At 45.2% G+C, this 12,960-nt stretch overlaps 1 protein-coding gene and 1 long non-coding RNA gene across 3 annotated transcripts; both read left to right on the top strand.

The window, feature by feature from the left end:
* Positions 1 to 904: 904 nt before the first annotated feature.
* Positions 905 to 11,258, top strand: gtf2b (general transcription factor IIB). The gene is made up of 7 exons (XM_088597697.1): positions 905 to 1,060; positions 3,243 to 3,349; positions 8,606 to 8,739; positions 9,064 to 9,210; positions 9,342 to 9,471; positions 10,101 to 10,382; positions 10,749 to 11,258. The coding sequence occupies exons 1-7, from the start codon at positions 1,044 to 1,046 to the stop codon at positions 10,880 to 10,882; spliced, it is 951 nt and encodes a 316-aa protein (XP_088453823.1). The 5' UTR covers positions 905 to 1,043; the 3' UTR covers positions 10,883 to 11,258.
* Positions 3,356 to 5,024, top strand: LOC148651708 (uncharacterized). Of its 2 annotated transcripts, none has more exons than XR_015925140.1 (2): positions 3,356 to 4,129; positions 4,485 to 5,024. It is a non-coding gene; the product is annotated as an uncharacterized LOC148651708 (long non-coding RNA). The 2 variants fall into 2 exon arrangements; XR_015925139.1 differs by having other exon boundaries at positions 3,356 to 4,135.
* Positions 11,259 to 12,960: the final 1,702 nt, after the last annotated feature.

Below are 12,960 nucleotides of genomic sequence, written 5' to 3'. Positions count from 1 at the left end.
CCTTATACAATTTCTTGCATCAGGAATTTCTTTTCACATGAGACACAGACAGATGGACAGGGAGAGAAGCTGGGGGTCAGAGCGCAGGGTCAGCCATTTATACGGCGCCCCTGGAGCAGCTGGGGTGAAGGGCCTCGCTCAGGGGCCCAACAGAGTAGGATTTCTCTGCTGGCCGCAGGATACGAACCGGCAACCTTCCAGCCACAGGCGCAGATCCTGAGCCACAGAGCCACCGCTCCGCCTCTGCATTCAGGAAGAGAAGGACCGTAGATACGGTTTGGGCAGCGAGGGGGTTTGAAATGTGTCGCTCCTGCCGTGTCTTTGAGTCTGTGTGCCGACGGAGCTGAAACGTGTTGAGCTCTGAGAAGGCTCGAGGCGCAGGAACAGACCTCCGCCTGGACCTTCGGAGTATTTTGATATTTGAAATCTTTTTTCTTAAAACCTTCTCTACCCTGACTAAATCTATGCAAGTGAAAAATAATTTCTGCTCGTTATGAAGTTTTTATTGTCAAAGTTTGTTTTTTTTAGCTGTGTCTGCGAATTATTTTAATCGTTCCATTCGTTATTTTTATCTTTCTATTGCCTTTTAGAAAGTCGCTCGAAAGTCAAAGCAGCGTACTTGATCGTATTGTCTGCGTCAAATAAATTAAAGTAGTTAATGTACTTTGGACAAAATGCGGTCAAAAATGAAAAAAAAATATTTTTATTCACGTACGAAATGAAAAACCTTCATTGTATGCCTACCGCCTGTCATTCCGTAAAAGTCAAAGTGGTAAAATGGCGCAGGATTCATGACGTGCATTTGGAGTTTAAAGTCTCAGATTTGTATTACATGCAAATGGAAGTGGTATTGAAAGTTCAATTATGATGTTTTTTTTTTATTTGGAAATTTGCACGACAAAGGGAGTGATTAAGGACGTGTATGAAGTTTGGGCCTCTTGGCTGCCCGTACGCTCTCGGGCACGTGACGAGCGAAGCTATAAATAGAGGTGGGGCGCAGTGCGTGTCCGCAGTCTGTGTTGGTGAGCTCGACTGAAGGCAATATGGCGTCTACTAGCCGGTTGGTATTTTTTAATCATACGTTTCTGTTGTTTCTAAGGTCTTGTGCGGTAAACAAGACAGGGGCGGGGGGGAGATGAAAGTATCGAAAACAAGCTCGGAAGGGGTGCCATTAACGGGGGGCCGGCGGTACTGGGTGTTTTTCTGCGTTTCGGGGTGAGCCGGAGGCGTGTTGCGGGCGCCGTGAACAGTCAGCAGACTCGCCGGGGCCGCTTGATCCCCTCTTTGTGTCTGAAACAAACCTGCCCGTGGGACCCGGCGTGTGCGTGGGCGCGCACACGGGGGTGCTTTGTCGAAACTGCGTGGCGAGCGGGATTGAGGCGTGTTGGCTTTTTCTCTGTCTTGCCCTCCGTGCGCGTCGGCTCGCCTATTGTCTGGCTTGCCTGCGTGGTGCGCACCGCGGCTGCCCGGGATGCGCGTTGATTTCACTCTCGGGCAGGCTGTCCGGCTGTCAGTGCGGTGAGATGACCGGCGGGGGTGCGAGTTGGGGGAGCGGAGAGCGAAACCGGAGCTGATGTACCGACAGGGCCCCATTCCCCCCCCCCCAGCACACCGCCGCTGTACAGACACCCCCCCGCCAGCGCTCTCGGTGCCCCTGTGTTTCACTTCTGACCTGCTTTGACGGCAGGTGTTCTCTAGTATCAGACGTGTTTTATAGTTTCGGGAAAGAGCATATTTCTAGCTTGAGCTTATTCACGAGAGGGAGGCTTCGGTTCAAACACGGAACGTGAGCTCTTCCCATTCCGTTCTTATTCACGATGCACGGCGCTATGCAGCAGTGTGGGTTTTGGAAACCTCAGAAGTAAAAGCCACGGAGGCGCAGTGGCCAGCGGTGCTGGGGCCCCGGGCTGCTGTCTGTGCGGAGTCTGTATGTTCTCCCCGTGTTCATGTGGATTTCCTCCCACAGTCCAAAGCCATGCTGGTAGGTTAATTGGCTTTTGAGTAAAACTGGCGTCTCGTCTAGGGTGTATCCGGCCTTGTGCCTGTTGCTTGCTGGGATAGCCTTCGGCTGCCCTGCCAGCCTGTCTTGGATAAAGTGGTTAAAACATGGATGGATGTGCAGAAGTGAAAATATGGGACGAATTGTCTTGGAACTGTACACCCTGCGCTTGGTTTAAATAGCATGGATGTTTGGAACAGTTTGTTCCACTACTTGTCAATTTCATAGACCTTATTCTCACCTGTTTGTATGTCATTGTTATACTCTTCGTCCTTTGATAGGACTCCCGCTGTTACAAAGCCTGTAACTATCATCTGGGTTAGCCAGCATGTTTACAAAAAACAACACGGACAATATAATCGGCTCTGAAGTTCTTCCAAAGGTTTGCTGCTAAACAATTCTCTGGTCATATCTGGCTTTCTGATCTGCAGTAGGACACAGTGTACTTTGAAAGCCATGCTGTGTAGTTTTTGTTCTAGGAGTATTTTGCAGGGAAACTAGGGTAATTGTTTTATCAGCTAAGTAATGAAGCTCGTAGTCAGTCCACGATGGCAGAGCCAGACACATTAGTTGCATCACTGTCAAATTGTTAGGAATGAGATTTTGCACTTAATCAGAAACACATTTTACATCGATAAGAATAATTCTAGATAGTTGTACAGCTGTTAATAAGCTAAAAGACTTTGTATACTGGCAGCATGCGTCAGGAATCATTTTAAAAGTTTCTTTATAGAAACCCTGTGTCCAAGTATTTCGTGCAGCTCGTGCACCTTCTTGAACTTCAATAGAATGGTTTTCACAACAAAACTTCAAAAATTAAGCTTCTTACGTTTCGTTTCTGGCACAGCATCTTGAAGTTTTTCAAAAGCGTTAATAATTTCGGCCTCATTTACAAGTTGGTGCTGTACAGTTGGGCCTCTATCAGACTTGCGCTGAACTCCAGCACCGTCGCCTCTGACCGAACTGGGAAGTCGGCGGTCAATCCTGCGCAGGTACACCTGGCCGAGCACTGAGGTCTGTTTGCTACCTGGAAGTTTCCCTGGAATTTCCTGTCATAACCTCCGTCACAAGGCAATGCTGCCCTGTCGCTCTTCGTTAGTGGGCAGGGACAGAAGTGTTCCCTGTTGAAGACCTGCTGGACCACTGTGTTGAAATGTTCTGGCTGTGGCGGTGCTGCTACATGCGGTAACGGCGTGTTCCAGCGGGTTCTCTGTTGGTCTGACATGTGGTTGCTTCTCCGCAGTGGAGATGCCCTTCCCAAGGTCCAGTGCCCCAACCACCCCGATGCCATGCTGGTGGAGGACTACCGGGCCGGAGACATGATCTGCCCCGAGTGCGGACTGGTTGTGGGTAAGACAGCGAGGCGCGCGTCATCGTTCGGAAGCCAGAGAGCAGCAGGCTCTGTCACAGTAAAGAGGCTTTCGGGCATCGACAGGCTTTGACTTGACTGCCGCGGCCCTATGACATCACTTCTGGTGCGCTGGGTTTTGATGCGCACGGATTCAGGCAGTACAGGAAAATGAAAGCTACATCCGCCGACTGGAGAACAGAATGTGCCCATCTTCTAACCATGACTAAGCGTTTTTTTTTTTAGATTTAGGCTGACTATATCAGCGGTTCGGGTCACAGGGGTCCTCTTCGACTGGGCACACTGTCAAAAATCTGTTGGTCTGGGGTTTGAAGTCATTTCATTCTTAAGTGGTTTATTTTTTATCATTTAAAATCAACATTTGTTCAGCCAGTTGTGTGCTGCCGCTCAGGGAATCCTGGTTGTTTTAATACTAAGCATTGGTGCTTTTAACTGTCTGGGTGTCTGTTGACCATCATGGCTGCCCAAAGCGGCTCAGAGCAGGTGTGTCAGGAGGGCTCTCCCAGGTGAGCTGACACGAGCGGTCAGTGGTGTCGGGGATCAGATATTCTTCCGGTACCTGGAGGAATGGCTTGATAATCTCCAGGTAGAGGGGATGAGAGGAGTCTGGACCACAAACCCCGTCTGGTGTTACATTTACTGCAGATTCCAGCTTGTGGACAGAGGGACTATGTGACAAACCTGAGCTGAGCTTCCTCCTTGTGCTGTCATGTGCAGAGCGCAGGTTCTGTGACATTTCCACAGCATCTTCTCTAATACTGGTAATGGTAAATAGTGAATTTTATATACCATATTTAAGAGAAGATCCTTTTCAGTGCTATCTGTTTAATTCTTAGTTTTTATTGCATTTTGTGGTAATACAGTGCTCACAGAAAGGTCTGGTTTGTTCTGAAGCTAAGATGAGGCTCTTACTGTCTTTAAGGTTTCATCCCATAACAGAATTATGAGCTTTGTTAAATTCTTACAGAGTACAGACTCATTTTTTAGTGTTAGAGTGGTGAACTATGGAATTCTTGTACCCAATCGGAAAATGAAGGAAATTTCTATGTGCTTCAGGTTCATAATCTGGTCTTTCCGTATTTAACTTGCTACACACCGAAATGAACTCTTCTCTAGTTCTTACAGTCGTTCCACAGCTCTGTGTGCCCTCTGTCCCCTCTTGCGGATTGCAGAGAAGAACGTTAATCGTTGGCGACAAGGAGTGACATTGTTCTGCAGAGTAATAGGAGTTGAGATACCAGCGACTGTTGAAAGCTGTGAGGTTGTGGAGTCTGCAAAATGTTTGCATAAGTGGATTTGGTTCCTGCCCTCTGCGTCTTTCTGCCACATGGCAGTGAGTGGTCGAGCGATGCCAAGGACAGTGTGCGGCGCACGGCGACGGCGCACGAGCCGCTGGCGGGTCCTGCCGCCGCCCTCGCACTTCCATGCTTCCGCGACAAAGCCAGGAATGTGTCCCCTCTCTCCTGATGTAACACAACACACAACAGACTGTACTCCTGCACCTGGGAGAGAAAGCAGTTATTTTTTCGGTCTTTTATCCCCCTTTTGAATTTAGGCTTCCTGTCAGTTATTGCACTTTTGTTCCTTAAACGCTTCACGTGATGGATGCGTTCAGAAGAATTGTGAAAGCTGCTCAAATAAAGGATTTTTTTTAAAGATTGAACAGTGTTTGTTTGGTATTGTGATGCGTGTTTCATGGAATCTGTATAAAATACCATAGTGCTCCTCTGGCCATCTGTCTTTTAGGAAACTCGGGAATGATGAGGCTGTTGGGGTCACAGTTTACACACCTGTGATTGTGCAGAATAACATCCCGTTCACACTCCGCATGTCCGCGCAGGAAACGTGGAACTGGAATCATGGATGTTACTGAGATGTTCATTTAGTTTACACTTGACCACCTTTCACTACAACTGCAAGTTTAAATGATACTGTACTTAGGCTGGCCAGCACCTATGTTGTGGCCATTAACAAAATTCTATTTTAAAATGATCCTTTTTGAGTGAGTCCTAAAGGCGCTGTGCAGTGCTTGGTGTGGGAGGCAGCCCTCTGCTGGACCTTGCCCAAGTTTTAAAACAAATATTTTTGTTCAAATGACAGTAAGCACTAAACAGCTTGAGAAAAAAGAGGCTGCTGAGAGGTTACAACCTGGAATGGAGTATAGCACAGTGGAAGAGATGCAGTATTGCATGGATTTTTTATATCGGAAGCATTTAAGGGTAAATATTCCCCTGGAGGGAAGGCCTTCAGTCCCTGCTGGCTCGAAGTTAGGGGTGCAGGACCTGCCCGTTTTCAGGAGTTCACACCTCATGGGACACATCCTGTCATCCCAGATCCCGTGCTGGTCTGATCACTGGCTGGACCCCTGGCAGTGTAATAAAGAGGGACTGAAAAACAGAGCAACGATTCAGAGGGATGGATGCCTTAGTGTGGTAGGGACAGTGGGAGCCAGTGGGCATCTGAGACGTTCAGGCTGTACCGAGTACACAGGGAGTCCTGTTTTCAAGCAGTGTGGCGAAGGTAGCACGGATATACGGTACAAGATATGAATTGTACCGAAGTCAGTCCAAGCGCATTTTACTGATGGACATGAGAACGGATGTCTCGAGGTGTAGGATTCATGAGGTCACTCTGTGATGTTTGTTGTTTACATTTGCTCATTATTGTTTTGCAATTTTCAAGGCATTTAGTCAGTAAAAAGTTATCGCCATTATCATTAAACGTCTCTGGGATATAGATAAAAATGTTGCTGCTTCTGTCAAGAGACGGGCAAGATTTCACCCGAAGGCCAATCCAAAACAATTTCATTGTGTACAATGACGATTGTAGGTGATCGCTGCAGTTATCTAAGTTAGCCACTAGGTGGTAGTAGACCCTCAAAAATGAATTCGTTCTTTTCGCAAATGTGGAAAGCAGGATGTTTTGTCCTGTCCGTGTTTCAGGTCCTTGTTTGGAATTAAGATTAGCATCTTGTTTACACGAGATTAAATTTGACATGTCCTGTTCCTCTGCCATAAGATTGGGTTAATGTTTTAAAATGTAAGGTCACCACAAACCATCTTGTCTTGATGTTTGAGACTACTTAAGCAACAGAGGATGTTTAGCACTTTTTCAGGCTCATTTTTGGTCTAATGAGGAAGTTGATAGGTGACAAAATAATCCTAAAATAATGAGAGCTGAGCACACTTTTTCGTTCTTTTAACAAAGTAAACAGATTACCAGCACTGTTCAGACTTAAATACTGGAACAAAGAAGAACATGACCAGTTAATTCTCAATTCCCTTTCTTAGAAAAACAGTGGGTTGTGGTTTGAGAACTAGAGCTGCAGAACGTCTAGCAATGCAGTTCCCATTAAAACATAAAAGAATAATTTTAAAAAATTGGCATTGGAGGAAATTTCTGATCCATCTCTGCTGAATCAATGCAGACTGCAAGCAGTTTAGTTTTTTAATTCCCTGACCCCTGTACTCTTTAGCTGTAATGATTTATTGATTTCTGTGCCGACATCAAGGCTGGGGTGCAGTATGTAGCATTTCTCTCTGAGTGTTGACATAATTGATGGCTCACTCTAGTAAGCTGAATGTTTTGTGTAGCATAAATGTTTTAAGAATGTGCAGTAATATGGTAGTCTTTTTTTACTCAACAAATGATCAATTCTGAAAGATCTGATAGAGGTTCAGCACGTTAATTAGTGGTTCTTTGAAACTGATATAATGGTCCAGAACATTTGGTTATGGTTTTATACAGTCAGTGTGGTGTTGGTGTCTTAAAGTAAATCATGTAATGATTGATTTCTGTAACGCTTGAAAGCGCTTTTTTTGTGAACCGACAGTATGATATCTTCTCGGTTTTATTCCAAGCCTCATCAGATGTATCTTTGTGTCCTTCTATGCTGACCTACATCAGTCTGCCTCATACCTCTTTAATACCGGCAGCGCTCTTAAAGTCAGACGGGTTATAAACGGGAACAGGCCAAGGTGCCTGTCGAGCAAATTAATCCAAAGATCTCATCCAGACCTTTCATGAAAGAAGCCAGGGCATCGCCTTCAAAAACAAGGCTGGGCTATTTGTTCCATAGACCTTCGTGTATAGAAGTACCTTCTGTTCACAGTTTTAAATGTGCTTCCACATATTTTTTACTTGTTTCCTGCTTTGTGTCAATTCTCTGTGCTGTTGAGGATTATAAATTCTTGGATCAGTCCCCCTCTTGTAATTTAAAGCACGGCTGTCTAAACCTTTTGGTATTTACCATTGTCAAATGGCTGTCTGATCCATACAGAGCTCGCAGAAACATTGTGTGGCATTAAACTAGTTTATTGTAATTTTTTATTTTATTTTGGGGTGGTTCCCAAAAAGTAAGAAAGGATCCTTGCACCCTATTAACAGTGGCCTGTGGTCTAGTTAACAGGCAGTATTTCCGAAATGTCAAGATCTGTCCGTAAAACTTAACGTAGTTTCTTTTAAATCTAACAGCAGTTTTGGACTGGCTGTTGTGGGATTTGTCTTTCATGGCTGTATTTATTGGCACACGTCTTCCCGAATTGATTAATTCACTGTAACATCTTAACCACCTCTTGCTAGGATGGATGAGTGTTTTTTAAACTATTACTCCGTAATAAAATTGTCTGTGGTAAGGGGAATGAGTAGGCATTCTTTTTGTGACAGCTGTGGGGATGTGAGGCAGTGTTTCACACACATCAAGATTCTGCATCTCTTGCACATCAGTAAGAAGCCTTTGGCTCTCTGAAGTCCTGGGGCTGCCTTGTTTGTGTGCCCTGGCCCCAGTCAGAGTAAGGTATAACATCCCCAGCAGAGTTCTGGATTCCAGCCTAAAAGTGGCACTTTTTTTCACATGGAAGTGAGTCATAGTTTAAAATTGGAAACTTACAGAACTTCCCACTTGCTCCATACAAAATGAGGAATAACGTCATATGCCCCCAGTGAGAGTGTCGGCTTTTCCAAGGAGCATTGTAATGTCCTGCATTCCATAGCAGGCCGGTAATCGGCACTGTGGATCCGAGGCTGTTTGGTTTCCAAGCATCTGCTGAGCAAAACTGAATAAGATTAGTTGGGACATGTTAGGGAGAATCCGTGTTATTGCAGATGTAGTGTTTTTCATTCTTCTGTTCACTAGGCTGAAGGCTGAGATCTGTGGCTCCAGCAGTTTTAAAAATGCTAGGGTCTTGGCCTTGCTTGTGTGTGACTGTGTGGTTTTGTCCCCACCCCTCTTGCAATAGGTGACAGAGTTATCGATGTAGGATCAGAATGGAGGACGTTCAGCAATGACAAAGCTGCCAAAGACCCGTCGCGAGTTGGAGACGCCCAGAACCCTCTGCTCAATGGAGGAGACCTGACCACGATGATCAGCAAGGTAAAATCATGGATCTCATACCTGACCTGTGCAGAAGTCTGCACCCATTTGTTCTGACCCTCGTGAAGATAGGAAAATGTTTCAGCAGACGAATCCCACGGCTCTCGTTTCTCCTGGGAGTGAGGACAGTAAAAGAAAAGAGACAGGAGAGCAGAGCTTGGGAATGGAGCTCCATCTGGTTTATTTTAAGAGTGATCTTGTTGTGATGTCCTCAGTTTGCCATCTGCTCTCCTGATTCTGCTGATGTCCTCATTATTTGTACTGCACATTGCATCGCTATGAGGAGCACTGCAGTGTTTGTAATTGCGAACTGTTTGATTGAAGGGCACTGGGGCAGCAAGCTTCGACGAGTTTGGCAACTCGAAATACCAGAACCGGAGAACCATGTCCAGCTCGGACCGGGCCATGCTGAATGCGTTCAAAGAAATCACCAACATGGCAGACAGAATCAACCTTCCCAGGAACATCATCGTGAGTGCACGATGGCTCCCATTGTTTTGTGTTTGTTTTGCTAAGCATTATGTAACAAGTGCTGGCATTTTTAATGGAGGCACTAAGTTAAAGGCCTGAGGTTAATTAAATGTTTCATCTCCAATTCCCAGGACCGAACAAATAACTTATTTAAGCAAGTGTACGAGCAGAAAAGCCTGAAGGGAAGAAGTAATGATGCAATCGCTTCTGCTTGCCTGTATATCGCCTGCAGACAAGAAGGAGTTCCTCGAACATTTAAAGGTAGGCAGATTGTTTTGTGGGTTATTCTTCAGAGTTCTGCAGAATCTTAGATAACCCTTGTCACTGTTCACTGCATCCTACTGCCAGACTTGTGTTCAAGGCAGTGTGAGTTAGCAGGATGCAAGCTACATTAATTTCAAGTGATAGCTCTCATTGTTTTTTAATTGTAGTGTAACTAAAGGAGGTTATGCCCCTTTAGGTTAGTAGCTGAATAATATTATAAATCCCGTTTGATGAATGTTTTTGCTAGAGTAACAGAATTACAAGCATGTTGCTACAATCTCTTTGACTTGAAAACAGCTGCAGTCTAAGGCTACACTCCTCCCTTTGTGTTCTGTCACTTAACTGATTTTCTGATCATCTGCTGTTTCTGTCCAGATCAGAATCAAAACCTCCTTAAATCCTTTCCCAGTCTTTTTACCTTGGGATGTTGGCAGGGGTTCGGAGATCATTTCAGTTTCTTACAGTCCAGAAGCAAGTCAATCCAGCTATTGTCCTGTTGTGGTTATACTTTGGTTTCGTGCTCAATACATGTACGCTCTTTAAAATCCGAGCAACTCAACTCTAAACTATATGCAAGTGACTTTCTGCTTCGCGAAACTCTTCTTTCCTTTCCCGTGTCCTCCTAGAAATCTGCGCGGTGTCCAGAATTTCCAAAAAAGAAATCGGCCGGTGTTTCAAGCTGATCCTGAAGGCCCTGGAGACCAGCGTTGATCTGATCACCACGGGGGACTTCATGTCCAGGTTCTGCTCCAACCTGGGGCTGCCCAAGCAGGTGCAGATCGCCGCCACCTACATCGCCCGGAAGGCTGTGGAGCTGGACCTGGTGCCGGGCAGGAGCCCCATCTCCGTGGCAGCCGCGGCGATTTACATGGCCTCCCAGGCCTCCGCGGAAAAGAAGACCCAGAAAGGCAAGACCCGCCCTGCGGTCCACTCTGTTGCTGCTTCGTGGGGGTGCATTTCACAGTCCAGAGCCCAAGTAACCCGGACTGGTCTATTGCTTTAACTTGCATTTCCCCCTTAAACATGTGGCGTGGCTTCTCGGAGGGGTTGAGAGACCTTGAAGGATGTGAGGCTCTTGGAGAGCTTTGTGTTCAGAGCTTTGTGTCTCGCCTTTTTAGAATTTCACTCCCGAAGATCTCCATTTGGAACTGAGGCAGGAACCCTTTGTAGCCTTCATGAAGCTGTGCTTTGTCGCCGTTTGTCAAGGAGCACATATATTTAGATCTCATTAATTGCAGCATTGCTTAATCGGCTTCTCACCGTATGCCTTTCAGAAATCGGAGACATCGCAGGAGTGGCCGACGTCACGATCAGGCAGTCCTACAGGCTCATCTATCCCCGCGCTGCCGACCTCTTTCCCCCCGACTTCAAGTTTGACACCCCCGTCGACAAACTGCCCCAGCTGTAAACCGACCTGCGCCGCCCTTGTGCTTTTAGGGTTTTTTTTTTTACTAAATCAAATTTATAAGGAATAAAACTTGGGATTTTTTTTTTTTGCTGTTTAAGAGCGGGAACTTTTGTAAAAAGAAAAATGTTGGTACATGATGGAGTACAGGAGACATTCCAAAGCTTTGAAAAAAGCTGACTGTACTTGCCTAGTTTTTCATTTATGTGTATATATACTGTATATATGATGTCCATGTGAAACGTGTATTTACATATTTGGTTGCAATAACACTGATTTCATACTGTATTTACACTTTCTTTTGTAGGAAATAAGCAAGTTCTATTTTGTCAGTTGTAGGCAATATACTTAGTAAATTAAAATTCCATGATCATGTTGATACAGTTTCTGAAGAAATTTCATTTCAGCCCTGTGCTGTGAACAGGTGATACTGCTACTGGGTAGTAGTCCATTGCCTGGGTGCCACCCCACAGTGGCAGAAGGAGCTATAAAGTGCCACTGAAATGGAATATTCTGTGAATCGGCTGCTTTCAAAACTGAAAGAATTACTTCACTTGTACTGCATCACGATTGTGGCTATGGTACACGCAGGGGTTTGCCAAGACTTCCCTTAGTGTTCCATCAGACCAGGTACATGACACTGCATTCCTCAGGAGAGCAGAGTTTCCCGTTTCGCTTTGCCCACATTGTGAAGGTCTGACTGAGCACCTTTCTGCTTTTCATACAGCCTGACTTTTCTGCCCGACTCCACATAAACCCCAGAACCTTTTAAACGGCTACATTGAAGTGGCGTTTCTCTTTTCTAGCCAGTTCTCCAAATTGACAAGATCTTCAAAACAGTGAGTTTTGTTTTATGGCTGAAGAACTTTGACACTCCCCCCTTATTGAGGTGGATTCATCATGATCAGTTATGCTGCCTGGATGTTAATTGTGAACCAAACCTGTTTGTAAGTTAGTTCTTATTAATTGCAGCCTGTGAGATGGAACATAAGTGCATTAATTCAATTTTTTTTGTGCTAAATTTGGGGGTCTACAGATTTTTAATGTTTTTTATAAGATTTCCTTTCTTTAGACCGTAAGCATCAATGACCTGCTCTCTCTCAATAGGAGTTAATCCTTGTTTTTGAAGCAGGTGCCATTTAAAATACAAAACTTGGTGGCTGGTGGGACTTGTTGAGCAGGCTGCTGTAAATACAGCTTTATCACTCATTCCAACAGCTACATAACAGGAAGCACTCTTTCATCTTAAAGCAGTAGGGCTCATTCAGGCAATTTGCCTGAAAGCAAGAGTGCTCTTTCGCTGCCTTGACGTGGATGAAAGAACTTTCCAAACATGAGCACTGTCGCTGAAAGCGAGAAACCTTTCAGTCTGACGGGTAAGCAGCGCGAGGGGAAGTTTGGGTCTTGTTGTGCTTCGGCAATGGTTTTTGTTCATTAAGTTAGAAACGAAATGTCACTTATTTGCATTTGATCTGCTGTGGATCAGCCGTGTCCCTGAGTTAAGGCTGGTTCTGCTTGCCTTCTGTTCCTGGCAAAATTGTAAACAGCTGAACGCTAAGCTCCCCTTTCGCCCTCCTCCTTACTGATGCGATTTTCTATTGGCACTCTTAATTTGTGGCTGTTTGTTTAAACAGCAAGCTGAGTAGACATCCTAACTAAAGCCTCCCACTGGTCCTTCAGGAACACCTCTTTGTCTAACTTGAAATGTTAAAGCATTCATGTTCCTGCAGTGTTCCAAGAGGAGACAGATCTTAACCTTTTCGAAGATCCCCATTATTCACTGGATGCTCAGAAACCTGGCTCTGGTACTGAGATATTCATGCTGCGGAGCCTTATTTTAACATGATAGCCATCTGAGTGTAGGCTGGAAGAAGGCAGTAGAACATCAATAGAAAGTCACCATGAACTTATTTGGAATTGGGGATCAGGCGTTACCGTTCTCCATCAAATGCTTTTTAAAGATGTAGATTTACAACTCGCCAGACATCTGGGATTATTTTGATAGGACCTGATGAATAGATACAAACCCCAAATGAGGTCTTATCCAGTGACAGACTTGATTTTCCTATTAAAGCCATAGT

This window comes from Lepisosteus platostomus, chromosome 11 (genome assembly GCF_059453375.1).
Source record: "Lepisosteus platostomus isolate fLepPlt1 chromosome 11, fLepPlt1.hap1, whole genome shotgun sequence".
Taxonomy (NCBI): domain Eukaryota; kingdom Metazoa; phylum Chordata; class Actinopteri; order Semionotiformes; family Lepisosteidae; genus Lepisosteus; species Lepisosteus platostomus.
The sequence above is the reverse complement of the archived record's forward strand: the minus strand, read 5'-3'. Positions and strand labels throughout refer to the sequence as shown.

Bases quoted from the DNA above. Each gene is read 5' to 3' on its own strand.
- gtf2b (XM_088597697.1), top strand. The intron at 9,211-9,341 runs GTGAGTGCACGA...TCCAATTCCCAG, and splicing joins ACCTTCCCAGGAACATCATC to GACCGAACAAATAACTTATT. The intron at 9,472-10,100 runs GTAGGCAGATTG...GTGTCCTCCTAG, and splicing joins AGTTCCTCGAACATTTAAAG to AAATCTGCGCGGTGTCCAGA.